Source organism: Anser brachyrhynchus (genome assembly GCF_964034855.1).
Source record: "Anser brachyrhynchus genome assembly, chromosome: 1".
NCBI lineage: Eukaryota > Metazoa > Chordata > Aves > Anseriformes > Anatidae > Anser > Anser brachyrhynchus.
The window spans coordinates 48369871-48397110 of NC_137694.1; the positions used below are offsets into that span (position 1 = coordinate 48369871).

Consider the following 27240-nt stretch of genomic DNA (forward strand, 5'->3'; position numbering starts at 1 on the left):
GGTGGCACCACCACGGGGTAGGGGGCACATGGGAGCGAGCAGGCAGAGGGCACCATGAATGATTTCACCCTCCCTGATGGAGATCTCTGTGCTGGTGAGTGGTGAGAAGGAGCAAGATGGACTGAAATGTGCTGCCATGGTCCACCCTGAGGGGCCATGCGAGCCCACAATGGGGCATGTTCACCAATGGGGCAGGAGCATGCAACTATGCATCAAGCCCAGCACTCACTCATTCCTTTTCTCCTTGATAGCGATGCTTATTTTTGTGACACTTAAGAGAACAACCTAGGATGAGACACTCGTGAGAGGCTTTGAAGCAGCCAATGCTTCTGTTGACTTTTCATTTTGTTTCCCAAGGAACCAACTATTTTGGGTGCGGGTTTCTCTGAGCCAGGCTGTGTATTGAATCGCAGTCCCACACTGGAGCTGGGTGAGTCCCTCAGCGCTCACAGCAGCAGGGAGGTTTTGTCATCCGATGGAGTCTGGTCTTCCCATGATGTCCTCCAGCACCACAAGGCTGGACCCAATAGCTCGAGGTCGGGCAGGAGGTTAAACACATCCCCAGACTGGGCCCAAAATCCAGCAGGAGGTCTGGCATGAGGCAGCCAAGGCGGCACATGCCTGTGTCCCAACGTTGTTCTGGTGCTCACGTCCCTGCACGAGATGGTGGTGACGGTTGTGTGCCCCTCACATGGCACTAGCAGGTGACAGCCATGGCCAGGAGCATTTGCTGTCAGCCATGCTTGGCCGTGTGCCTGCTGGCACTTCTCTGGGATGACGGCTCTGCTTCAGTCACTCATGGTTTATCACCTCGGAGGATCCCTTGCCTCCTGGGATTAACTTTTGGATATGGCAGCTGTGTGCCCTGTGAGCAATGTCCCTTCTAGGAAAGCACGTTAAACCTGGACTCAGTCTGTCAGCTGGATTTCAGGGTGAAATCTGATGTGTCAGTTGTATCTGCCCAGTGAAAGAAAAAGAATAAAAAGACAAATCCTACCTGCTGTGGCCATCTGCTGAGGTCAGGAGGACTTCTCCTTACACAAGGTCTTGTGGCAGGGGCAGGGAGGTGCTGGGAGCCAGCCCTCGGCTTTGGAGTTCATTCCCTCCTCTTCCACTGCCTTTACTTTTGTTGCCCTGCTTGTCATCCCCTCCATGCTTGCGTACACGTGTCCCTCTCCGCCCTGTTTGCTTTTCCCTCTGCCTTTAGCAGGAGCTGCGGGGGCTGAGTCACCAGAGCCCTGAGCTACCACCGAGGCAGGGAATCTGACAGCCCATGGCACAGAGCCTGGTCTGGGGCTGAACTGGAAAAAAAAGCATGGTCCTCAAACTCACAGCTCAGCCAGACTCAGGATTTCACTTCTAGTCTGCCTTTCTTCAGACGGCTGCCTGTGCTCTCACGTGCTTCTGTGATGTGACTTTCACTTTGGGATGCTAGCTCCCGTAACTTTTTGTGCAGACTTCTGTGGGACGCAAAGACCTGGTGCACACAAGAAAACCCTTGTGTGTCGCAAGGAGAAAACCCCGTGCTCTGCCCCCTGAAGGTGCACGCCGACTCGCACCGCTCTGCTGGGGCTCCTGTGCTGCACCCTGCTCGCAGCGCGAGGTCGGCTCGCTCAGGCAGCAACCCCCGACATTTATGTGGTAAATAATCCAGAGCTTGCTACAAGTTAGTCGGGCTCCTCTCGTAGGAAGCCCGCATCGTTCTACAGGTGGTAGCCCGAAGTCATTTCTCAAATTTTGCTAAGTCAGGGCCGGCAGTGGAGAGGAAGAATATTTAATTATGGAGACTCATTTTGCATGCAGACATCTGACCCGATGGCACAGCATGAGGCGAGTGAAATTCCATCAGAAGGGTTGATTTCCCAGGTCCATACGTGGACGGTTTGTTAATTCTTTTTCTCAGAAGTCTTTATTATGGAGAACAGGGGTGTGTGCTGATCGCACGCTGTTTCTTGGAACTTGATGGGAGGCACCGCACCGGGAGGTAGCTCGGGATGGGAATCTGAACAAAAGGTGTTGCTTAAGCATTTTGAAGAATAATCGAGCACTTGTTATGCAGCCTGCTTAATAACCTGAAAGAAGGATCCTTATCAGGAGGCTCCACATGTTCTAGTTATTCAACTGCTTTCTTATTTAAATAAAGCCTAGCAAAAGTGTCCATGAAAATAAAATTACCTCACAGAAGACAGGATCACTGGGGTCTGCCTGCTCAGCTCATTGAAAGTTACCTATTTTCCTGTTAGTATGCCTTCCTATCCTTTTTTACAGGGCTGTTGGGTGCCCCTCAGCATCTCGAGGGCAGAGACTGGGCTGCGTACACCCAGTGCTGTTCCTGCCGAGGTACCACCGTGACGAATGGGGCCATCAGCTCGTCCCTGCCAGCCGCAGCTGAGCGGGAGCACTTGGAGCTCACGGGGCTGTGCTGTGTGAGCCGGGAAGCATCACGCTCCTGACGAAGAAGGTATTGCTAAAAATCAAAATGAACGTCAGCGGAGCGTAAGAAGCTCCGTGTGGCTGCTTCCTAGGGAACGGTGCTCAGCGTGCGTGCGCGAAGAAACCGCTCTGGTTTTTGAGGATAACTTAATGGCTCCCTTAAAAATAAGCCAAAGCTCAGTGGCTTGCACTTGCCGAATGGCCAACAGCAGGGATCCTTACCACAGGACCCCCCAGAAACAACAACAAAAAAAATTGTTTGTCAGGAAATAGCCCTGAAAATACACCCTGCAGGAGAAGCACTGCTGATGGCACATCTCCCAGCTGAGGCTTTCCCCTGCCCCGAGCCCACTGGTGGCCGTGCCCTGCGGCAGCAGTCCCTGGGGCAGGTACGTGTGGTGGGTGGGCACGTGCTGCTCGGGCAGGGTGACGGCAGCGCTCACTGAGAGCAATAGGCAGCCAGCAGGCGGGCACAGCCTCTGGGTGCTCTGGAAGGCGCTCCTAGGAGGCTCCTGGGCATCCTGAATGAGCCTGCTGCTGGTGCAGAAGAGCTCTGGGCAGCATCCGTGAGGCTGGTGCCTGCTCTGCACACCCCAGGAGGACGTAACGCTGGCCATGGCAAGGCGTGCTGGGTACTGAGCCCCCCCGGCCACTCTAGGTCTAAGTGCCTGTCCCTCTTCTGGTCAAGGACTTGGCTCATTCTGTCCTCTGTGCCCTTTTCTGCTCCTCTCTTCTTTTCCTGTCTCATGGCGCTGATTTTGAAGTGGATAGTGCAAAGTAGCACTCGAGGCAGAGAAAAATGGACCCCGTAACCCAGAATGCTTCCTGCACCCACAAAAAGCCTTCACTTTTTATTGGCCCAAATTCATAAAGACTGCTTTTCAAAGGGAGGTAGTAAAAGTACCACGCTTCAGCAGGTTCCAATTAGAGATGGCCTAATCCAAAGTGCATTGAAGTCAATAAGAGACTTTTTGTCTCCTTGCTTCTGGGGCCTGGATCCGACATCCATGTCAGAAATGGCTTCTGTAGCACGTGCAGACATTTTAATGCAGTCACTGCTGCAGAAGTGCCAGGAGCCTTCCCGCGCCATCAGCCCCTTCAGTAACCGCTCCGCTACACTGATCGTTCAGCCCTCCCTGACAGCTTCAAGGGGAAATTACCAATTCATCTGTCTCACAACTAAAATGCCAGCTTCAAAAGTGAATTCTGCTAAAATACATACTTTTTAAATCTGGAAAGACGTTTTGAAGTATTATTTCCGTTTCCAGCAACCATGCCTCTTTTTCAGAAAGATATTGTATTCAGGCCAAAAAAAAAAAAAAGCCAAATCACTGGGCTTATTTTTAGGTCTATTTATCAAGTGATAGAAAGGCACCTTGAAAGTAAAAATTATTTTCGTTTAGTGAAATTTGGACACTCATTGTAAATTCACAGAAAGAAAAATCATTGTAAATACGCAAACCTTTTAGGAACTGCCTTTTCAGCTCTACTTCTGCTGTGTGTTGAGATTAGTCTGTGGTTATTGAGAATATGGAAGCTTATAAATAGATTAGCTCTCAGAGATTGTTTTTATTTCCATTAAGAAACAAAATTGGCAGCATGACTGTATTTAGATCAGATCAGTGTGCCTTTTATATTCTTTGAATATAATATGACTTTGTTTATTTTTCCAGCCTTTAGCAAAATGTTTTATTCCATAGATCGATGGCTGCTGTAACATATGACTCAAGATGGAAACTCCCCCCGCATCATCTGGGAGAAGCAGCTCGAAGATGACTGCATTTTAGTTTTCCTCTACACTCCGGGCACTGTTCGGAGCAGCATGAAGCCTCATTGACCCACCTGCGCCCCGAGGAGGTCCCTCCTTTGTGATAGCCCGTGTTGCTCGGTGCAGGTGGGAAGTAGTGTTCTTAGTCCTTTCCTATCGCTGTGCTAAAAGTCCACCTGTACTCGCAGGGTACAAAACAGCTTTTATAAAGCCTGCTTACCACTTATGAGAATTTAAGTGGGATCTCAACCTCTCCTTTACAGACCAAGGAAGAAAACCAATGGCTGCTTTTTCCAAGGACTAGAAGTCAAGCCATCCATTTCTGTAGAAGGTCCATCAGGGGCCACTTTGCTTTCCTCTCTCAGGCCACCTAAACGCTGCCACAAACCAGAATATAGCAGTCACACAATTTTCACTCGAAAGGCTTTTTCAGCTTCAGCTAAGAAACCCCAGTGCATCAGAAAACACTTGTTGCTGGCCATACCCTGCCCCTTGCTGAGCCCCCATCCCAACCTGTGGTCAAGGTGGCCACAGGACCCCTGCCCACCACGAGCAGTGGCCGAGGCAGGGCTGGGGTCCGACACCAGAGCTGCCACCAGGTGTGGCGGGCAGGGAGCCCCACGTCCTCACCCCAGTGTGCAGCAAAGGGAGGGACGGGCGCTCGCTCACGGGGCTGCCTCCATCCTGAACAATGAGAGCTGGAGTCACTGGCTTGCCTTGTGAGTGACATTTAAATGAATAACATTTGCTCCCAAATTAGCCAGAGAAGAAAAAGCCTTTTAGGATCTTTTGGCTGGCTTAAGAGAGAATGAGAGGCGTTGCTATACATCTGAAGAATTAAATTCTCTTAATTGCATCCTTGTGTAAAATACAGCGTTACATACAGAAGAAAAACATTTTTAAATGGATGGAAAAATACACTGGATTAAAGGAATACTACTGTCAAGTTAAATGTGTCCCTGTATTTGTGTGGTGCAAAAACAAGCTTCAATAAAACTGAAGAGTCTAATAGGAACATTTCCATGAATTTAAAAATAACAGCAATGGAAACTGTCTCATAAAATAAGTAAACCTCTCCCTTCAATATTTGCAGCTCAAGTATTTCAGCATTAATTTAGGGGCTGGGAATGTGAAAGTAACTATAAATTATGAATTCAGCGCTTTGTTCTACAATACGAGAGACCAGGTTTTAAATTCCTTGTCTAGTCCCGGCTCTTGTCATTTCAGTACCACTGCTGGGATGCAGAATTTAGCCCATTTAAAGACCAGTTTAAAGACTATGGAGAAATTGCCCGTTATGATAGCGACCCATCAAGCTTCCAGTGGTCCATATTAGATACCTGGAAGGATACCTTACTTGTTAGGAAGGCTTCTTTGGCATAAGATTTCATACCTACTCCAAACTATTTTCTTAAAAATGCTCTATATGGGCTAGTTATGGGTAATCTGACATTGGTCTTGCAAAAGAAGAAAGTAAAATCCAAAGTTAATCCAAAGAAGAAAGTACCAGGGCCTGTGAGCACACCCACTATTACACTGCTTTACTGCCGGGACTGGTCCTATTCCCGAGCACTGTGCTCAGGCTGGTTTAACTGGGGATGGCTCCCTTGGCCACCCCTTTGTGTTCAGACCAGGGCCGTGCTGGCTCAGAACACGATAAGGTATTTGCTTTTACGTGATGGGGAGCTTTCTCCTGTAAGTCAGGCTTTTAGTAGTTTCTCCTGCTCCCCATTTCCAGCTTTTGTTCCTCCAAGCTGCTGCCACTGACACTGCTTTGCCCCTCTTCCCTAACGTGCCAGTCACACTATTGCTTAAGTCCCAGCAGAACAGGCTCAGAGTTCTCACATCCCCTGCTCTGAGCCTTGTCTATATGAATTTGTGAGATGTCTCTACACCTGCTCTAGGATGGTTTTCAACAAAAAGTATATGCTGGCATTAAAGCATCGTGAAATAGTAAAATAAATAAATAACAAGGCCTAAATTGTTTATTGTTTATTTTGGACTTCTTGATTGATAGACTTAAACTCTGTAAGTAGCTGTAATAGGATATAATTAGTTAAGATCTGAGTGAGGTATAACAGGATCATGATTTACTGAAGGTCAGATCTGTATACAGAAGACTAAAATACCATCAAATTGCTTCAGGACCTGCAGGAGAACTGATCCTGCCAGGATATGTTCTCTGTTTCCATGCTTCTGAAATACACGGCAGGCAGGATGTCCTTAAAATTTCTTTGTCTTTCCTAATTTCCCATCTTCAGGAAAACTCTTCAAAAATCTGTGTAGAAGAAGAATTTTTAGAAAAAAGGCAAAAAGGCTCATTCTTTCTCTAGTATAGAATTCTGACAAGGCTGTTAATCTGTTAAATTATATGGGGCAGATCCTATAAGATGGGAATTTATCTGGCAATGACTCTGTATAGATTAAATGGTCTACCAGAACTTGCTCATAAATAGACCTGGAAACCGTGCATCCAAACTTTGTTCCTAATTTAAGGTACAGTAAAGTGTCCAGAAAGAATTTAGATTCACTCAGCCTCTTATCATCAGGTCTCAGAGAGCAGCTGGCCACTCCTGGATATACACCATACTGCAAAGACCCCTTGGATATCAGCTTATCTTCCAGTTTATTAGCTGAGATAAACATAGGCAACCTAGAAGTCATCTCATTTCATAGGCACCTTCTTGCTCTGTTTACCATCCCCTGCCCATCCTGTGATCACTTTTCTGCTACATATCTTTCCAGAGAGTTCCCCACCCATGCTATGCTTAGAGACAGCATACAAGCACAGTGCCTGTCTCCTTGGAGAAACCTACATCCATTAAATAGTAATGGGAAAAAACCCCACAGGCATGCCATGTTCCCGTTAATTTCGCTTGAGGCCAGTTTCAAAGGTAGACTAAGGTGGCAGCCATCAACCCTAGCAAGAAACTGTATGTGCTAAAACTTCAACAAATGTGAAATGGGCCACCTGCAATAACTGTTATAAAATTGTTAAATTAGTAACAGTGATTATTCTCATTTCTTACTGGGATATCAGGGAACTAGCACAGAACAACAGTAAAAAAGGCTCCTATACAGTCCAGAATATAGGTTAAACCAAGTGTTGCGCCCGCAATGAAACCAGAAACCTTGCTGAACTCACTGCAGGGCCTCCTGCTTGCAAGGACTTTAAGTGTCACCTTATATCCCCGTTGGAACAGTACAAAAGCGAACAGGAAAGAGTGATCCATTTTTTAATGCCTGCTAAAAATTAATCTGGCATGAAAGGAATTATAAATCACAAGATGCCACAGAAAACTGGAATGTATAAGCTTAATAAAATCACAGTTCTCAATCCCAGTTCTTCCAGTTTGATGCACCAGATCTTCAATACATCTCAGTGAATCCTCTTTATTTAATTTAGCAAAGTGCGTGAAAGCTCCCAATCAATAGCAAGGCTTCACTCTAGCATGTACTGTATCACAGAAGGATCCACTTCTTCTGCCATCAGACCGGCTTGCAGACTTTGGATTGTTGCTTTTTTCCCAAAACGCTGTCTCCACAGGACAAATGCTGCTACAATCTGTGACTGCACATTGTGAGGGTGATTGACTTTACATCGATAGATGTCAGTATGGGACAAACCCAGGCACAGAACAATATGCTCCCATTCAGGTCCCAGTCTCTTTGCGAGCTTGTTCATCTGCTGATCTGTTGGTGAACTCTTCAAAATACATGGTGCAATTTCAGTTATGTCTGTAAAAAAAAAGGAAAAAGAATATGCATACACATGTCTCTACGCAATGCTGCAAATACTAAGGTAAAACCTTGACAAAGGAGAGAATAAGCAAAGCTGAGAATTAATTAACTAGAGAAACAGAATGCACACTCAACCAGAAAAATGAATTACATAATCAACCAGAAGATTAATTAGAGGAAAACTAATGCTCAATGGACCTTATTAGAGAGCCTGGAGCTTCTGAATGTCAATAATCCAGATATCAGAATTCTACTCTGAAGCCAAGACTTTCAAAAGTAATTATAGATTTTGGGGTAGTGAACAAGAAAGGTTTAAAAGGAACATGCTTCCAGCAGTCAGCACCTTCTGAAAATCAGTCTGGTTGTACGAGTATGAAACAGTGACAAATGACAAATACAGGACCAGCAATACCTTATTGCTCCTGTCGTGTGACTCTCTGTTTATACACTTCACAAATAATTGATTCCTTAGTTACCAGGTATTGCCCCATTTTTTTGCTGATGGCTGTTCACAAGAAATTTTTCTGTCTCCTAAGATGCTACTTACCAGAATATATTACCCTTTGTGCCCTCTCATATGTGGCAAATCCATCTTTTTTTTTTCTTCTTCTTTTATTTGAATAAACTGATAAGCATGGTTCAGGTGAACCCATAGGAACAAGCCATCAACACGGTTTCCCAAAATAAAGCATAAATGTAGCTGTAATTATCATTGGTAAAAAAATCTCTTAGGTACCGAGCCAAGTATTTCTTAAAAATACAAGTGATCTCTTTGCTATGGCAATCTGGTCATTTCAAAAACAACAAACAAACAAACCAAATTAATTAAAAAAGTGTGAATAGCAGAGTGAGACGACAGTGCTATTCAGAAATATGCTGCAAGGGTTCCATCCCACCCAACTACAGATAGCCCCTCCTGAACTCATCATGCTACGATTAGTTACTGCTAAGGAGAGAAACAGGCTCTGCTAGGAGACAATCCATTTCATCGGAAAGAAGATGTCTAAAATAGACCAGATGAATTGCTCCTCTAAAAATGCACATTTCTCTCCGTTGACTATAAAAGGATCGCTGGGTATAAGCTCAGATGTTGACGTCGATGCTGTAAACACCCAGCGCTGGTGAAATGGTTCTCTGCCTGCAAATTCAAACCACAGACCAGCTGCTTTAAAAAGGTGCATTTAGAAAAGCAGCGTATCTGTAAAACATTTTCAGTCTCCGATACCTTTTGAGATCACAAGCTGAAATGAACGGTCAATGCTGGCTGCAATTGCTACTCCGCTTTTGTCACTGAAGATACTGCGTCAAAACAGAGCAAAAATATCCTCAGGAAAATGCTAATTATAGCCTGCCAATCCGAAGCAGCAGCCTCCCTCCAGAAGAGCTGCTTTGCAAAATCTAATTTATAGCTCCCATACCATGCTCACAGTCTCTGCCACAGCAGAGCAGCGACACCTGAAAGTACCACTCCTTTATTTCCTCAAAAACAAAACGATTTTGCATAGAATACCCAGCGCCTGTGAACATTTGTACTGCTTGAGCCCAATCATACATGAGTGCTGCACAGAGATGCTGTGAGTAAAGGCAAAATTGCTTTCTGAAGAGTATCTAGGTGTCATGGTTTTGGCTGGGATAGAGTTATTTTTCTTCATAGAGGCTCATGCAGTGCTGTGTTTGAGATTTTTGATGAAAATAGTGGTGATAACACAGGGAAGGTTTCAGTTGTTGCAGAGCAGTGCTCGCACAGAGCCAAGGCCGTTCCTGCTCCTCGCGCTGCCCTGCCAGCGAGGGGCCGGGGGTGCACCAGGAGCTGGGAGGGGACACAGCCAGGACAGCTGGCCCAGGCTGACCAGAGGGATGTCCCACACCGTGTGGCGCCATGCTCAGCAATAAAGCTGGGGTAAAGAAGGAGGAAGGGGCGACGCTGGGAGTGATGGCGTTTGTCTTCCCAAGGAACCGCTCTGCGTGACGAGCCCTGCTTTCCTGGATGTGGCTGAGCACCTGCCTGCCGATGGGAAGCAGCGAATGGGTTCCTTGGTTTGCTTTGCTTCTGCACGGCTTCTGCTTTACCCACTGAACTGTCCTTATCTCAGCCCATGAGTTCTCGCACTTTTAGCTTGCTGATTCTCTCCCCCATCCCACCAGGGGACAGTGAGCGAGCAGCTGTGTGCGGCTGAGCTGCCCGCCGGGGCTAACCCCGGCCACTTTGATCTTTGTCTCCGGATTGCCAAAGGAACTGGGGCAGCGGCTGGTTTGGGAGCAGGGCACAGGACGCACCGCTTTCCCCACAGGTCACTGAGACAGCCCAGGCTGTCCCAGCTACGACAGCAAAGGCTGAGCATTGAGGCCACCTTTTGGCCTCAATGGATCGTGAGACACGAGGGTGCGTGCCGGGATGGCGGCCCCAGGCCATGTCACAGAGCTCAGGAACACCCGATCTCCTCAGGCCTTATACGGCCTCACAGATATGTCTGTGAAGACAAGGCCCCGTGGCCTACAGCTGCCCGTGCTGCCGGCGGTGTCAACACTGGCAAAGGAGGCAGGACCTAGGTGACCCTGTCAGCCCTAACACCGCTCCCTGAAGAAGGCTGAGCAGCACTGGTGGGGTGTCCTGCATTACACGTGATGCCAGTCCCACAGGAGCACCAGGACACCCGAGTGCCTTTCATGAATGCAAATATGAACACAAGTGTTGGAGAACAAGTAAAATTTACAATAAAAATAGCTACACCGTGCCAACAATCTGCTCATACTAAACCCCTGGGTTCTCCCACGGTCAGCTACGAGGCAGAAGCCCTGTGCCCCAAGGAGTATGACCTGCCAGCCCTAGCCTTTTGCTCTCACACTGGAATTTTTACATCCAGCAGAATGATTTTATGGTACTGAAATATGATCAAGCAGGGAGGCCTAACAACAATACATGTCAGCTTGTCCATCCAGCCTTTGATATCAGGCAAATTTTTTTACTACAACAAGTATCTTGCCTTCAGCCTGTTATCAGCCCTTTAATAAGAATAAGAATAAAAACCATCCAGGAAATCTTTTCATCTTGAGCTAGCATCTGATTCTAATATGGATGCAGAAAATTCTGGGACAGAAGCCAAATGTTAAATTTAATACAAAGGCCTGTTATTTTAGGCCCATTTTATTTTCTGTGATAGCTCTTTTTCAGCTCCCATACAAAGTCACTGAGATAAACTCCAGACAAGTATTACATGACAGGTAACATTATTTAGAGGCATACTGAAATATTTAGTGAGACCATTTCGTTATGGCAAATGCAAAATCATATAAAGGTTTGGATATAATCTAGGACTAATAACACTCTTAATTTAATAAACACAAGGGCATTTCAGGTAAAAGGGAAATACATTTTCAGTCCTCAGCACCCAAGCTGCTTTGGACACACTGCAAAAACATTAAAGACGGCTTTGTAAAGTTATTTTTACTATAGACCCTCACTTATAATCTGCATTGGTCAGGAACAGGCTGAGGGAGGCAGGAAGATTATAGAAAAAGTTTCAATTATGCAGATCCTCCGACTACATTTGAGAACTACTTTTAGGAAACCGAGACCTCAATTTGCATAAATCCGAAGCTCTTCTAGCTTTAGCTGGATCCCCTGTGAAGATGTACATGACAACATAGACGCGGGCTTAGGGTCAGAGAATTTGTTCCACACTGTTGGAAGAAGTGGGGCCTGGGGAGAGGAGAACTAAATGGCATCCAGGGTGTCACTGGGCTGCCTGTTTCTTATCAGGCTTGCTGCAGTGCTCTGAAGAGTATCTTACACAGGGACCTGGCAGGTGATGAGGGGTTTCCCTGGGAAGATCATTCGCAGCCTTTCTACCTCTGGTGAGCACACCAAGTGAAAGACCACAACAGCTGTGGACATGGTCTGTGCTGTGAAGTGCCACGGCTGCGTGCTGTGGAGAGAGGGAGCCCAGCCTGCTGCTGCTCACACCAAAACCACCAAGCGCCTGAGAAACGGCGAGCTGACAGCTCTTTGCTGGGGAGCGAGCTGACCTGGGTCTGCCTGCCAGATTGCTGGAGCAACACTGGAACCATGAAAAACACCTTTCTCAGGGCTGGAAGCAGGGGGGATGTTATTCACCCTGGTTTTGGAGTAGGAACAGACCCAGAGGAAGAACTGTGGCTCCTTCTGTTCGAAGTCGCAGCACGAAGGAACAGGTTTCTCCCCTTCTCCACCTGCTCCTTGCTGCCAGCTCTAGCTGTTCAAGGAAGCTCATCCACCCTAAACCTTTATCCCATCTGTCCCAGTTGAAAAAAACTACTTCTGGCCTGTGTGTACATGTGCTTCCAGACCGCTGCACAGAGAGATACGGCCATGCTGGTGAGCGTGGACAGGAAACAGACCTGGATATAAATAGAAATTATCACAGATATGGACCAGACAAAACAGAGTAACCCAGATACCAAAGATATGGCTGGGGCAAAGGCATCTGGTTGCCACTTCTGCATTTCTTTTCCTTCAGGACATTTCCAGCTTCCAGCATGAGACTACAAGATGTTGTAACAATCAGGGGGGTGGAAAAGGAACTCACTCCAGCTTGCCCCACTTTGGCAGAAGTGGGAAGATGTAACATAAAGTCCAGTGAAAATGGGCTTTGAATCACTTAAAAACTTTTTTTTCACTTTTTTTTTTTTCTTTTCTTGTCACCATCTAGGTGACAAGAAAAGCTGAGATCATCTCAGTTGATGGCTGTCTTGAGCCACTGGGAAATCTTTATCATCATCAAGGAACTGACTTGCTCTCTATATCGACGGAACTCAGTAGGGATCAAATGAGCTTGGCTCCAGCATAGGGCACAGCAGCAAAAAGCATCAAGGCATTTTTGGGTGATCTGCAAAGTACCCAACTGATTCCTCAGAACCGCCAGCAGCCCAAAATGACTTACGGTTTTGTACAAAGCACTCTCCTTTATGGCAGTATGGCTTCTCTGTGTGTGGCAAAAAGCATCTGTAAGAGTTTCAGAGATCTTCCTCCCTTACGCAGTCAATTCATTTTTACATGATGTAACGATGTAACAAAAGGAAAAAAAAAAAAAAGACTTTCTGGCTTTTGCCATCTGCTATGTAAAAGGTACTTTGATGGAAATAATGTACCTGAATCCAAAGTGATGAAAAAGTCCCAATCAGCTACCACCTAATCCTGTGAGGACAACTCCATAGCAGTTCAGGATACCATTAGGGAGCCAGAGATAACATGGCCCACTTGTTATCTAATAACTGCTGGTAAATCTGCCCCTTGGAAAGGATGTTCTGGGGACTGGTTTCTTCTCCCAGCACCGCCTCTGTATTTTATCTATTAAAATGACCACGTACACACTCACTGGATAAGAAGGAAGAAGGAGCCCTGATCTCTCTGAGCTGTACATCCTAATGCCGAGATGCACAGACATGCTCCACTTCATTTCCTTTCTCCAGGTAAATCGTTCCAGCAAAAAATAGAAAGATTTCCCTGGGAAGGGTCAAGAACACTCCTTAGCCTCCAGAATGGAGCCTGGTGGAGAGAGAGAAAACTCTCCTGCGAAGAAAGAGGTATGCTGAGACACAGCAAAATCGAATGCAAGAGTCCTTGGCTGAAACAATGCTAGGCAAACGCTCCAATTATTGTATTATCACATTGCAAATAGGCAGGTGATTCTGGACTTCAAATCTTGCACAGCTGGGAATGAGACTGCAGAAAGGAGTAGTTTCTTAGGTATGCACCTGGCCTCAGCATCTCCTGTTGGTCGGTGTATGGAGTCCTTCAGTGACCTGGACTCAAGTCCCTAACATTTTTCACTTGATCCCCTAACCAGAACCGGCTCATAATATCTAAACAGTTCAAAGCAAGCATTTCAGAGTCCTCTTTAATCAACTTTCCTGGCATCTGGAGTACATTTCTTCCCTGAGAAGTGCTAAAGTTAGAGCAAGCAGTCCCACAAGCAACAACCCAAGAAGCCTTGTTCACCCCAGGTGTGAGTCCTACAGCTGACTGACTCCTGCTTCAGCCACTTTCCTCACGGGGCCTCTCCAGCTGCCTACTAATTCTCAAGAACTTCATGAAATCAATTCTCTCCACAACAGCATCTAGGCAGGCTTCCTGAAGTTGGCCAACAGATTTAGAATCTCCTAGGGGTAGACACATACACACAATGGCCCTCAGAAGAGGAGAGCACTGTAAGCAATACAGTAGGAAACAGCACCAAAGATGTTGGGAGCTCCCAGCAACAACACTCCACAGAACAATCATCAGTGATGCGCCAGCAGCCAGTCACATTTGGAGCTCTTCAGCTAAAGGAAAACACATATAATGAAGAATTTGTGCCAGCCTCTGCTCCCCTCCAGCCCCTTCCGAGTGCAGCACACTTACTCAACTAGTATGAACCACGGACACAGTGCTGGATCCTGAACGGGCATGACCGTGGTTGCCAGACTGTGTGCTGTGTATTTTGGCAGGTGTGTTATGTTCCAGAAATCGTTTAATGACTAAATGTCATAATAGCAAACAACTTGCGTATAACCGTGTAGATTCGCTTTAAAGTGTAATCCCCTTGGCCCGAGCACAACAGCCAAACTGGGTCTGTCATGAAGCAGAACAGCACTGGGAGGATCAGGTTGGGACAAGCTTTCAAGAGCACTGAGGTGGGGTTGCAGAACCTGAATTGGAAGGTGAGTGTGTAACGCCCCTGGTAAAGGAGGGAGCTGAGACTTCAGAGAGCCGCAGCCCCTCACGAGCTGCCAGAGACCCTGGATAAAAGGGAAAGAGATTACGAGTCTTGAGGGCTCCCAGTGGGTGCTGAAGTCAAAGAGCAGAAGGTGAAGGTGGTGATGGTGAGAAGGGTGGAAAAAACAGGTTAACTGCTGGATAACTGCAGGGGGTGGGTTGGCTGGATTTGCTACAAAAGGGGATGGGTGGTGACAGTGGGCCTCCTTTTGTGCGCTGCTCTTCTGCTTTCTTCAGCTGTTCCCTCCCAGCCCTGTTCTAACAGGCGGAACGCAGGCAAATGCCTGCCCTCCTCACACAGCACATCCAAATTCACCAGCACTAAGCCAACCTGCGGCAATGGATGGCTGGAGTGCCAAATGGGAAAGTATCATGCTAGATATACAGCATTTGGCAGCACTGCATGGGGACTGCAGCGCTTATTCTGTCCTGTGCAAATTAAAAATGGTAATGAAGCACCATAAGGTTATTTCCTTGTTGTGAACTTCAGAAGGTCTGATTCAGGACCCATTTAACATGAGAAACTAGCTCAAATCACTGATCAGTAAAAAAAGTAGAACAGACTATCCAGAAACCAACCCCTGCTGTATAATTTGGGTGTTGTTTTTCTTCTTGTTGCTGCTAATTAAACACCAGACTGATTCAAAGGCAGGGAAGAGAACACTGGTGTTTTGTAACAGCTCCAAATAATCATGCTCCAGGGAACATGGAAAAATATTTCTCTTCCATATATCACTGTAGAGCTATTTTTTCTATAACTCTGTGAACAACATGGATCATGCAACCCATCCAAAGTATATTGAAAACCACTATGGTCCACCTCCTGGTGTCACTGGGGATCAAAAAGTGTTTTACCAGGGAGCAAGAAAAGCGGAACCATATCCTGTAAAACCTGAACACTGACAGCTGACCCCATTATAGATATCTTTCTGTACATAGGGTTAATACTCTCAGATTAAAATAATTTACAGAAAAAGATTAAAAATGACTTAGAGAAGATGTACAGCCTTCTGCTTTTAGCATGTGTGCAGCTGTTTCTCTGTCAAGTTCGCAGACTGTGGTCATTGTTCCACTTCTTTGTGCTTGTTGCCTCCTCTGTAGGTTTTTGCTCACTACCAAAGAGACAGCCATGCCTACCTCTTTCAACCCGTTTGAGTATATCAGAGGACACCATTTAATGATGACTGCCAAGTATACACTGATCTCTGCTTGGGAACTCCCTCTCCTTCCACAAAACTGAATCAACATGGGAAAATCCTAGGGATGGAAAACCTACACCTTTGCAGGAACAACATGTCCAATTAGCTTCCCAAGAATGCCTGTATAAATCCAGAATATATACTATCTCCTCTAATGCAATCAAAATCAAATCTCGGTCAATTAAATACTCAGACTGAACTACAGAACGGAACCTGTACCATAAGCACATTTAAAAAAATAAATAAATAAACCAACGGTAGAATGCTGCACATTTTTTCCACTGACAACACTACAGCAAAACAAAATTGACAGAGAATTTTATGTTGAGTGCATGCCATAGGTATGCTTCACAACTGAAGGATTTTAAAGTTTCTGTAAATTGATAATTTGTGGTCTGATGAATCCACATAGTCATTAATATACAGAATGTGTATGTATAAAATCCAACCTCTGTCAATTAGTGATCATAAAATACACTTAGCATAAGTGAACTTCTATTATGGTAATTTACATTTCCACTTCTCATAATTAAATTATCAAAGACACTAATCAAAATGAAAGTAAATATAAATTATTAAGATTGGCTGTGTTCTTCCATATCGTGCTGTTTTTTTAAACTTGCACTACAAGATAGGAAGTTCTCTGTCTTATTTTAAATAAATTTGAATCTAATACCATGGCAGTCAACACGCACTAAAAAAAATGTGGCCATGATTTTGCAATAATCAAATCTATGGCAACTTTAAATGGTCTCCCTCAAGTGAAGCAGAATCCACCCATGGTACCAAGTTCAACTCCTTCCTGCCAAAATCCTCCAGGGATTCTGCATTACTGCAGTAATTAAAAGGTACATATATCTTCATTCACTGGCACTCTCTTCTCCTTTGTGCTCTCTAAAGCTCCATGCTTTGTGACATTAAATGCATTTTTGGTACCGGGGTATGAAAAGAAGGCAGCATAAAATTTTGTAAATTTACAGGCAATTCAAGAATGCAGATGTTCCTATTTGGCTCCATACCAGCAGCAGCTAGTTCATGTATTCTTTATCACTTGCTAATGACTGCATAGTAGCTGCGGATGTGGCAACAGACTGCTAAAACCTGAAACATAAACATTCAGATTTTGTGACAAAAGTTTTCAGTTGTATTCTCACTAATCAGTTCCAGTAGCTGCCCAGTTTTCTTGAACTTTTCTGTAATGTGTCTTACACGTTTTGTACTTCCACAGATTTCTGCAGTATTACGGATGGCCTTCAGTACCAGCCCATGTTTAATCCATGTTAAACAGATTGACAGGGAATCCCCTAAATAAATCCAAGCTGTCTTAAGTTTTCACCCTTTTCAAGCCATAGGAAGCAACCCCTGTGTTTGAGGAGCTGAAACAGATCCACGTTTCACTTTTCATTTGCTTTTTATTGGGAAGAGCAGGGATGAAGTTTCAGCAGCTAATACTGTGGATTTTATTCTGTGTCCTGCGTGAAAAATGAAAGAATTACAATCCTATCTAGTATTTCTCTGCAGTTGCATACCGTGAAATCAGATAAATGATTCCACAAATAAAATGGTGGCTACAGATGTATAAAAGGAAAATAATATCTGTGTAACGAAAACACAAACACAAGAGGTTATAATACCTGCTCTCTTTTTAGGCTGGATTAACTAAGCATTACAGACAAGATTGGACTGAATTATACTGTGTTTTTATACTTCTTTAGTTTTTGCAGGATTTGATACTGCTCTAGTACCTGAAGTGGAAGCAAAATTTGCTTGATATTTCCTATAGATTTCCATATTGTTGTCTGTAAATAAGCCATATGCACCAGCACTGAAGCCACAGCTAATGACTGCATCCTTGCAGTGACACCTTTGGTATAAATTCATGAACAAGCATGGAATGTCACACTAAGGAAAGAAGCAACGTCTAGTTAATGGAAAAGTTCTGAGGAACACCTGAGCTTTTAGGAATCATTTGGAAGAACTGCTTAAATACAAACACTGAGCATTCAGATCGTGGCCAAAGATTTTTCCCAATATGCCTTGAAAAGTTATATGGAAAGAACAGGTGTGCCCATGCTTTTGGAAGCCAGGTGCACCCATTTGCTAGCACAAAGCTACCTGATTGAGTGATAGAGCAGAGACAGGAGTCCCTGGCTTACAAGCCATCCGTCACACCAAGAGTCAACACTAGAAATAATGCTGAAAATCACATTCTAAAGTACGCCAGTGTCGATGTAATTTTGAATGCTCTGCAGTTCTTAGTGAATTCGGTGGAGTTCAATAATACTCATGACACATTCAACCATTAATTACCAGTCTGAACCATACAGAGCCATCATTTCCCTCAATCAAGTCTCTTCTCCGTACTATCACAAATAATAATTAACAATCGGTGGATGGTTGTACGAAGCCATGACTATCATAAAGCGCGTTAATACTCGCAGTAGACTTCTCGTGGTTCCATAGGAAGCAAATGTTTACCCAGGTGGGCAGGGCAGCTCTGACAGAGCAACTCACCCACTCTAAGTGCAAAACAAAGACAACTGGAGCAATTAATGATTATTTTGTCAGCTACGTGACAAACTCATCATGCAACTTTTGTCACGGGGATTGAAATTTAACTTCTTGTGACAGAAACCACTTGAATGCTTATTTTAAATAGCTGGAGCTGTCTTTCAAGGAGCTGAGGCAAGTATTAATGCCGCTGTTCCTTTGCAAGTAAGAACCACAGCAGAATCTACAGGATGTTTATCTGCTGAGCACAATAAGTAAGTATTTTTTTTCCTAGCAACTTTCCTACCAAGAAATCTTTCTAAAGGCTGCAGCATTTCAACAATAAAATCATGCGCTTGGACTTAGCTGTGGATGTTTCTCTCCTGCAACAACAAAATTAACGCTGCCAGCATGAAGGGCTGTTTTGTTATGTAACACAACCAGTCACACATTTTTCCCTTGCAGGACTTAAACCAAGTATGACAACAAGCCATTATACTTAGCCTTGATAAAACTGTTCATTCTGCCTAGAGATTTTTCTTCGAGCTGGCTCTTCTTTTTGCTTTGGCTTCAGTAAGCCAGAAATATCAGAATCAAAGATCTGCACAACAGATGGAACTCGGTTCAGAAGAATGCCTTTGGCTGGTGAAGATCTTTGCCTGGCAGGTGTCAAACCAAAATTAATACTGCACATATTATGCTTTACCGAGTTTCAGATTTTAGCCAAGTGAGACTGCGTTCCTTCCTGACCACAAACATATATTAATAGAACGAGCCATGCAGAGCAAGCTAAAACAGTGCTATCATTATGCTGAATCCTTCACTGCTTGGCATTTTATTTAATCATTTACACCCATGAGAAGCAAGTAAACAAAGTGCTACCAACAGGTTAGCTGCGTGTCTCTCTATAAACGTTTTGCACAGGTGCAAAAGACTTCACAAAGTTCGGTAAGCAACGTGGACTTAGATCCCTCCTGTTTCTTTTTCCCTCCTTTTCTTGTGTCAGGGCCTTTTTCCTTAAAGGCTTATGAACTTTAGTAGAGTTTCTGACATTTCAAAATCCACAGGAAAACTGGTACTAAAATACACTGCTCGGCTACGGCCGGTCGCTATGCCTGGCATGCCAAGCCCCAGTTTCAGCAGCCCGAGTCACAAGGCAGGGTTTTCCATAGGTGCCGGGAAGGGGAGCTTCAGGCGTCATCATCTGCTCCTCTGCATTTCCAAAGGAGTGGGAGGTTCAGCATCACAACCGGCCCTCTCTCGTGCCAAGTCACTTGAAGATTTGAGAGAAATTAATCGGGAATCTCATGACTTGTTTGACACAGCTGTACTGCCTAAAAGCAATTTCGGCTGACTGATGGGACAGTAATTTTAAAAGGTCACAGTCAAAGGACTTTTAATGATCTGTAAGGCAAACGTCAGATTATATCTGTGTGTGCATATGTGCATATATATACATATGAACATTTCAAATTTCTTAATAAAAAAGATGAAAGTCTCGTAGGTATCTGCAAGTCAAATTCACTCCCTTTGTAGAATTTCATTTCTACAGATTTGGTTTAGGGAACTGGCACACCACCCTTTGAGGAAAAGTGATGGAACGAGGACAGTGGGTGCAGCCATTGCATACCCAGAGGACCTATTCCACCGAGCACTTTATGCGACCGGGGGGCCGGTGAGTATTTCTTTCCCCTCTTACTCAGTACTGATCTAATGCCCGGCAGGATTTGCTCGCTGGCGTGCTTCGTGGCTGTCTGGGGACACGGCACTCCGACCAACTGCGCTCATTAAAGGTCCCAAGGCAGTACTGAAAGTAATGAGGTGACTCACTGCCGTAGCCATGCGCTTGAAGGCTGTGGGCCCTATTACTCTTTTTCTCACTCAGGAATAGTATTTTGCCAAAGCGACTGAAGCAAGTTCAAAATCAAACAAGCTATTAGCAAACACGTGTATTACTTGGGATATTTGTATAAGATTTATGCCAGTATTAGTGGCACAATTCCTATACAAAACATAAACATCAAAAAACCTTGTGCTCAGATGATTAATTTTCCTATCTTACGCATACAGAACAATGTTTTCCCTCACAGCTTTCTAGTCTACTCACTGCCAGATTTTGATCCAGTATCAAAATTTCAGTCACTTCGGCTTTTGTGTGTAGCAAATCAGAAATAAAAATGTCTTAACATCAGAAATGAAAAGGCTGGAAGATCAGACAGACCATAAAAGATATGTTTTACTTGGTTTGGGAATTTTACATAACTATGCTTAACCTAAGTAAGATTGAAACAAAACCAAAAGGCAAAACAAGAAACTAGACAATTCTGTTCTGTCCCAGAGATGCAGAAATACAAACTATGTTTGTATCCCCATGTGAGCCAAAGCTGAAACTGTGCTACGAACAAGCAAGACGGGCTGCTTATTTGCTCCACAACTGTTCTTGACATGACAGCTATCTCCTAGAGTTAAAAATGGAAAAGCAATCTCAAAGAAGAAAAAAAAATTCTTAAGCAAACATCTTTCTAGTTAACAAACTCATAAACAAAGAGATCAGGGCTTTTTATAATGCTGACAATTTTTGTGCTAGAACTGCAAACTTCACTGTTTTTCTCTTCCTTCCTTTTTCAGAGGAACTGCTAGGTACTGCTTGACTTTAATACAGAAATAAAACACGTGGAGAAGCAATGACCTTCTAATTGGTTTCGGTGTTAGCCAAGGCTGAATATTTCGAGCCTCACGCTAAACATGTTACCTAATTTTGTGTGGGGGTTGCAGTAAGAATAACCAAATGTTTTTGAGATGCAAGGCTGACACATTCTGAGAAAGTGTCCTCAAATTTCCATTTGAGGAAATACAACATACCGCATCAGCATATGTGAACCAAACTTTACTGTGTAGCAAACTACACAGAGCCCTGCTACCTAACCTGACCTTCCACTTGCACATTAGTGTGCATAAATATGCTAATAACAGGTACAGAGGGTTCATGTGCAAAGTTGACAAGTTCAAGTGCAGAAGACAGATGAAAATTTGGCTTAAATGCTCCAGTTTTCCCTCAGTTTGTGAGATCCCAGCTTTCTAAGATGATTATGAAGCCTTGGAGTTCTGTCCTAAAGATGTAAGATTGATTTATTTAAACATCTTTATTAATTTTTTTAGATTGAAAATGAGGTCTTCTTGTCCACTTGAAAGAGGTCAACAAGAATGTGAAAGTACCTCTGACTCGGGCCTTTTAAGACACATTATTTACTGCTATTTATACATATAAATTGTCTTAACTCTTTAGCCACACCACGGAAAGTTCTTGCTACAGACACCTTGGAATCTAAATATTTATGAAGGTATTCACTTCCAAAATTGCCGGAATGAGTTGGGATACTCAAGGCAAAAACTGCAAAGAGCCTCAGGTGGTTTCAGGAAATTCTGTGCAGATAGGCTGTGAAACTGTGGACAAGAATCTCAATAACAGCACAAGAAGACAGCAGTCATCTTTAAACAAGCCAGATACAAAGTATTTGACTCAACAGACCTCTGCCATAAACCAAGCAAGGAAAGCACAAAGAATTTTTAATATTGTTCTTTGTGTCTTGCAATTATTTCCACACGCAACTGGAGAAACTTAGGCAACCAAAGGTGCTTGCATCTGTAAGTGCTGCAGGAGCACGCTGCCTACAGGGAGCAGAAGTGTGTTTGGAACTACTGTGTTCAGCTTAATGAAGCAATTTCAAACAACATATAAAATTGTTTCAGATACACAACTGTAAAAAAAATCATAGCTCTGTAGCCCCACAGACTGCTATTTTAAAGACAGTTTCATTAAGAAACACAGCTTGAGAGTATCTGTCAAAAAAGATCAGAGCTTCACGGAGGGACAGCAGGAGGCAGCTGAAGCAATCTGCAGCACAGCCCTGGTGCTCATCGGTCTCTGACCCTGAGTAAAAGTGTAATTACTGCATGAATATACCTATTAGACTAAAAGAGAAAACCTAGGGAAAGGCAAAACTCTGCTAGAAAGAGACGGTGAGAACTCCACTGGCTTTATGCAAGGGCCTACAGCTCTGTATGTCCCAATATGATAAAACTTTGTTAGACTGACAACACAACTGTGGCTTTAATTTGAAGTCCACATTTTTCTATGGGAATCATTAAATACAACACACTTGCCCTGTTCCACAGAAAAGCAAATCTGCCTCTACTTTTTATTCCTCTGAAGCCTTAACTTAATTGTGCAACATTTGATTTAAAAATGTATTTGAAGATGTTTTAGGTATTACCTCACTTGTACACCATCCCAGGCTTTCCAGGAAATCTAACCCAACAGCCTTCTAGCCTTGCTTATATCTGAACTACTGTATTTTATGGCTTCCACACTGTACTGTCTGGAAACTCCCAGTGAGACTGGCCTCACTGTATTAAATATGAGCATGTAGGAAGGACAGACGCTGTGCTGGAGAGTTTTCAATCTCAGGCCTAGACCCTGAAAAAGGCTTCGCACGTATGAATTTATGTATGCAGAGAATGCCATCAGAGTGTTCCAACAACCCTGAGGAGCCGGGCCTACACAGGTGAAGAAGAAGCAGCATCGGAAGGGAGCAGAGAGACAGTAAGGAACAATCCGGGTCATCCACACTCCATTTCCTGCTCATGACCACTGCTTTGACAGGTGTCCATCTTTAGACGCTGGTGGAGATCCATTATGCCTCTGCTGTTTTAATCATAAAGCTTAATTTATGAGGTCCTAGAAATGCAAATAATAAGTTGTCCCAAATCATTGTAAGTATGGAACTGAAAATACTGGAATTTGAAACTCCAGTGATATACTGATAAGCAACGGGAGCAGACTGATGGTCAGTAGTTCTTTGAGCTAGAAGGGCTGGAATGATACAGAGACTCTGTCAGACACGTCTTTGTTACCAGGCTGGGGCTCCAATCTTGCAGTTGTACTCAGTGCAGGTCCTCCTGACACGCCTGACCCATGGAGCTGAGGCTCTACACAGAGGAGCTCCCCCACACTTAAACTGCTGGATGGAAACAGCGAGGTTTCACCCAACCGTGTTTCACATAACTTCAGTGACCACCGGTAACTCATTAAGGTATCTGTAAGTATCTCCCGTCTGTGAGGCATTCCTGCCACAAGCAGTCTGCTCCTTGCCTCCTCCCGCTGCTCAGCCTTTGCAGGTAACGCCCTGACACACAACCACCGCAGCGGTCCCTCTGTGTGACGCGTGTCATGCTGCACGGAGGTCGGTGAAGTGCTTCACCCACGCCAATAGCCCTGGTGGTTTGTTTTCCTAAGGCAACTGTGGGCCTTTGGCACCTTCTCGTTGTGGACACAGGTGCCGTCACGACCGTTTCTCAAAGGAACTGCTGCCTTCACGAAAAGCTACACCAAGACAACAGATTGACTGCCACAGCCTACCCGTGCATCCTTCAAAGTCTGCACTTTGCCTCCACTCTGCCGGTTGCTTCTAGTTTTTCATAAAGCGGAATTCAAGACATTGAGATTAATTTGAAAAAACACCTTTGAGCCAAATCCTGACGTCTGCACTTACACAAAGTAATAGATTTTCCCAGGCAATCCACAGTGTGAATTGCTTCTGGTCTCCCACTCTTAGCACTGGCTTAGATCTCCTGCCGTCTCATCCATCCCTCCTCTCTTTCCAGCCTTGTGCTGTGGCTGGCGAAGGCTCCTGGAGCTGCAGCAGTGTGCTACCCCCGCGCCTTCACGAGGAACACAGCCCCTTCCTGATCACAGATGTGCAATATGCAGTTGTCTGTCACACAGTCCATACTGGCCCAATATGCAGTACTTTGGCCAGATGGGTGGAATCTCTTGTGCCAAAGGTGTGTTGCAAGCTTTGCTGTAATAAAAATCCCATCCCACTTTTAAACAATGAATTTCTTTTCTCTTTTTTTCTTCTTTCTCTAGCTTTTTCGCTCCTTCCCCTCCCACTTTTTCAAGTGGGAAGGAAAGCGACAGGGAGAATAACGATTTCCTCAGCTTCTGTTGGAAAAAAAAACACACAAAAAATTCCACCACGACACATTTTTCTTCTTTTTTTTTTTTTTTATTTTAGTGAAGTTGAGAATCCATTTTTTTTATTAAAAATTTCCTACATGAGTGCCCAGCTAATACAGGCATTTGGAGTTGAAGGCAGCAGGGAGCTGGTAACTCTCTACCTCTGCTTTGTTTATCAGAAAGCCCAGCCTTGTGTGTGGCAAGAGGTCAGCCTGCATTTTTCTCTTAAACTGCATCTTCAAAAAATGTTTTTCGGGGTCTAGGATGTATAAATCACACCCCATAGCCCAGCGTGGAAGCACAGCTTGCGATGCTTTCCTTCTGCCAGTTGGCTTTACACACCCCCGGTGTAATCCCCACCGTCTCCGCATGTTAGGGAAGGAGGGAGAAAAGCCCCCGTGAATTATGAGACGACCGGGTTGGACAAAAGCGAAGCAGCTTTCCCTAGTGCGGAAGGAGAGGCAGAGAGAGGAGTGACCAGCGAAGGGCAAGACACAGTCCCCAGGACCACAGACTTATATGATTTTGATGTGCAGAGGCTTGAGCAAGTTTGGGATCCCAGAATCACTGAGGAGGGGTGAGCATGTGCACGCACTGCACGCTGCCTCTGTTTCTACTCGGGAGTCAACCTTGTTTAAGGCTTGCTTTGTCTTAGCAGATGGCAAGCACGACGGCTGCTGGTTTAAGATTTTTCTGCCAAACCAGCCCCCGGCTGTTTTCAGAAATAAAGAATGCTGCTCTCTTTACCAAAGCAAAAATAGCTCCTCTCCAATTCTCTCCCTCAAACTATTATTTTACGTGTTTCAGGAGTAAATATCTAGCCAGACTACATAATTGCCATTACACAATTTTTAATTAGCTACCTACAACAATCTTCCCGCTTTAACCGGTGGTGGTGGTGCTTCGGTTTTGTGGTTGGGTTTTTTTGAGGCTACAGCAGAAATCTGAATTCCCAGCTGGAAAATCCCACAGTTCAGAGCATTACAGCACCAGGTGCAGAATGCGACCTGTCGCGCTGGTCACACTGAGTCTGCCACGAAAAAACTGTTTGTGACACAAGAACGAGCCCAGACCTCATTTGCACTAGCAAGTATGTAAGGCAGGACTGCACCAGAAAAGACGGTGACGGAAACACATACTGATTTAGTTCATTCCTTCTGCTGCTTTTTTTTTATTATTATTATTATTATTTGGCCAGGAACCTCCTATAAAGTTTGGCTGTTAACCCAACCTGCCCGTGCCAGCAGAGTCTTCAAGGGCATGCTGCAACTACCCGGCGGCACGGCTTCCTCTGGGAAGGCTTCCTTCCCACAACGCAGAAGGGCTCCCAGATACTGCGAGATGTAACTCAATGCCTCCCTCAACCAGCAGCAGGGCGTTGGCTTCCTCATGCTCAAAAACTACCTACAAAACACGAAATAAGTGAAAGTCCAGCAACCTTCGCTGGCACAAGTAAGCTCCACGCAAACCAACAAAAATATCAGCTCTTGGAAATATGATGAGGTCTGGGGACAAACAATTCTCATACTCTTTCCCCTTCGACTGGATCTGCTTGCACCTGGAGGTACGGACGGAGGAAACACCCCAACCACACACACACACACGTAACTTCTCAGCAGACCACCAGCAACTGTTCAGCCAGAAAGTGCAGCTGGAACACAGCAACCCTACACAAGTGATAAAGCACCGATGGGCTGGATTTTATGGTGTCAGCCCCAATTCAATAACAGCATCACAGAGCGTATATATCCGTCAGCCAAGCCAGCTGTTCTCCCAGGTTTCAGCGAGCCTTTAGCTGCAGCGCGTGGAATTGCTGCTTTCCACATGGAACGTGTCATTGGGAGCAAAGTCTGCCACGGCAACTGCAACAGCACCGCACATTCTCGGTGTGATAAGCTGTAGTCAGAGCGGAAAAGAATTGCTTTGTGAGCTGAAAAGCAAACCAAACAATGAGCAATAAAGTCAGGAGCTTCAGGCCAATAGTTCTAATATCTGGTGTTTGTCCTGTTTCCCAAAACCAAGGACAGTCTATGCATGCTGCAGACACTTTCTATTCGCAGCAGTGCTAACACTCTTTATGTACACTGCACGTGAAGCGTCCTCTAGTCCCCACACAAGACAGCCTGATATGGACCCACCCTGCTCTTGTTCTTGCGAGGAAATATAGGAAGCTGGCAGAGGCAATGGCTCCAGATATTCTGCAACAGCATCAGGCAGAAAAAAACATGTGTGTCCTTCCTTGCAAGGCACCAGGGCCCTCCCAGGATTATTTTAATTTTGCCTGTGAGGATGGGAGTGGAGAACAGCAGGCAAATCTGTGGCAGAGCTGAAAAGCCAGGATTTCTGGAGTCTTGGTCATGCACCATAATTGCAAAATCATGCTTCCTGTCTTCCACGTACACAGCAAGTCTTCCTTCTCCCTCCATCCCAGAGGGGATGGGATTATTAGGAATTTCCTTAAGCTTCCCTTGCTTTTTTTCTTTCCTCTTTCCTTACCCTGACAGCAAAAAAAGATCACACCATTAAAGGTAGTCTGGACTTTTGCTTCCAAATACCTTTCGGTATGGATAGGACCAAAAACCAATGGAATAACCAAGCAAGTCACCCTATTATGCAACAGATGGTTAAACTATTTGTGTCGGTAAACTGTGGCTTTCATTCCTCTGAAGGCTGCTTTCCTCCAGGGGATTCCAGTAACTGGACTAACTGAAGTGTGTTTTGACAAGTTATAACAGCACAGAAAACCCACCTATGAAATTACATCCTGGTAGCATCTTCCAAAGTAAACTGAAATCTTGGTATCACAGCTCATTTGGGAAACTACTCTGTTTTCATTTGTTATGAGAACATAGCTTGA

General features: G+C 44.7%; 1 protein-coding gene and 1 long non-coding RNA gene across 4 annotated transcripts in view; one reads left to right on the top strand and one right to left on the bottom strand.

Moving 5' to 3' along the window:
• Positions 1 to 7421: 7421 nt before the first annotated feature.
• Positions 7422 to 27240, bottom strand: part of CRADD (CARD and death domain containing adaptor protein) — a 76507-nt gene continuing 56688 nt past the window's right edge. For both annotated transcript variants that reach the window (XM_080589312.1, XM_080589313.1), the window contains one exon: positions 7422 to 7939. In XM_080589312.1, the coding sequence (XP_080445438.1) occupies positions 7644 to 7939 (296 nt within the window). In that variant the 3' untranslated portion in view covers positions 7422 to 7643. The remainder of the gene's footprint in view (positions 7940 to 27240) is intronic.
• Positions 7961 to 25786, top strand: LOC308194050. Of its 2 annotated transcripts, none has more exons than XR_013950206.1 (3): positions 7961 to 14620; positions 15777 to 20039; positions 21524 to 25786. It is a non-coding gene; the product is annotated as an uncharacterized lncRNA (long non-coding RNA). The 2 variants fall into 2 exon arrangements; XR_013950207.1 differs by having other exon boundaries at positions 15777 to 18639; positions 19917 to 25786.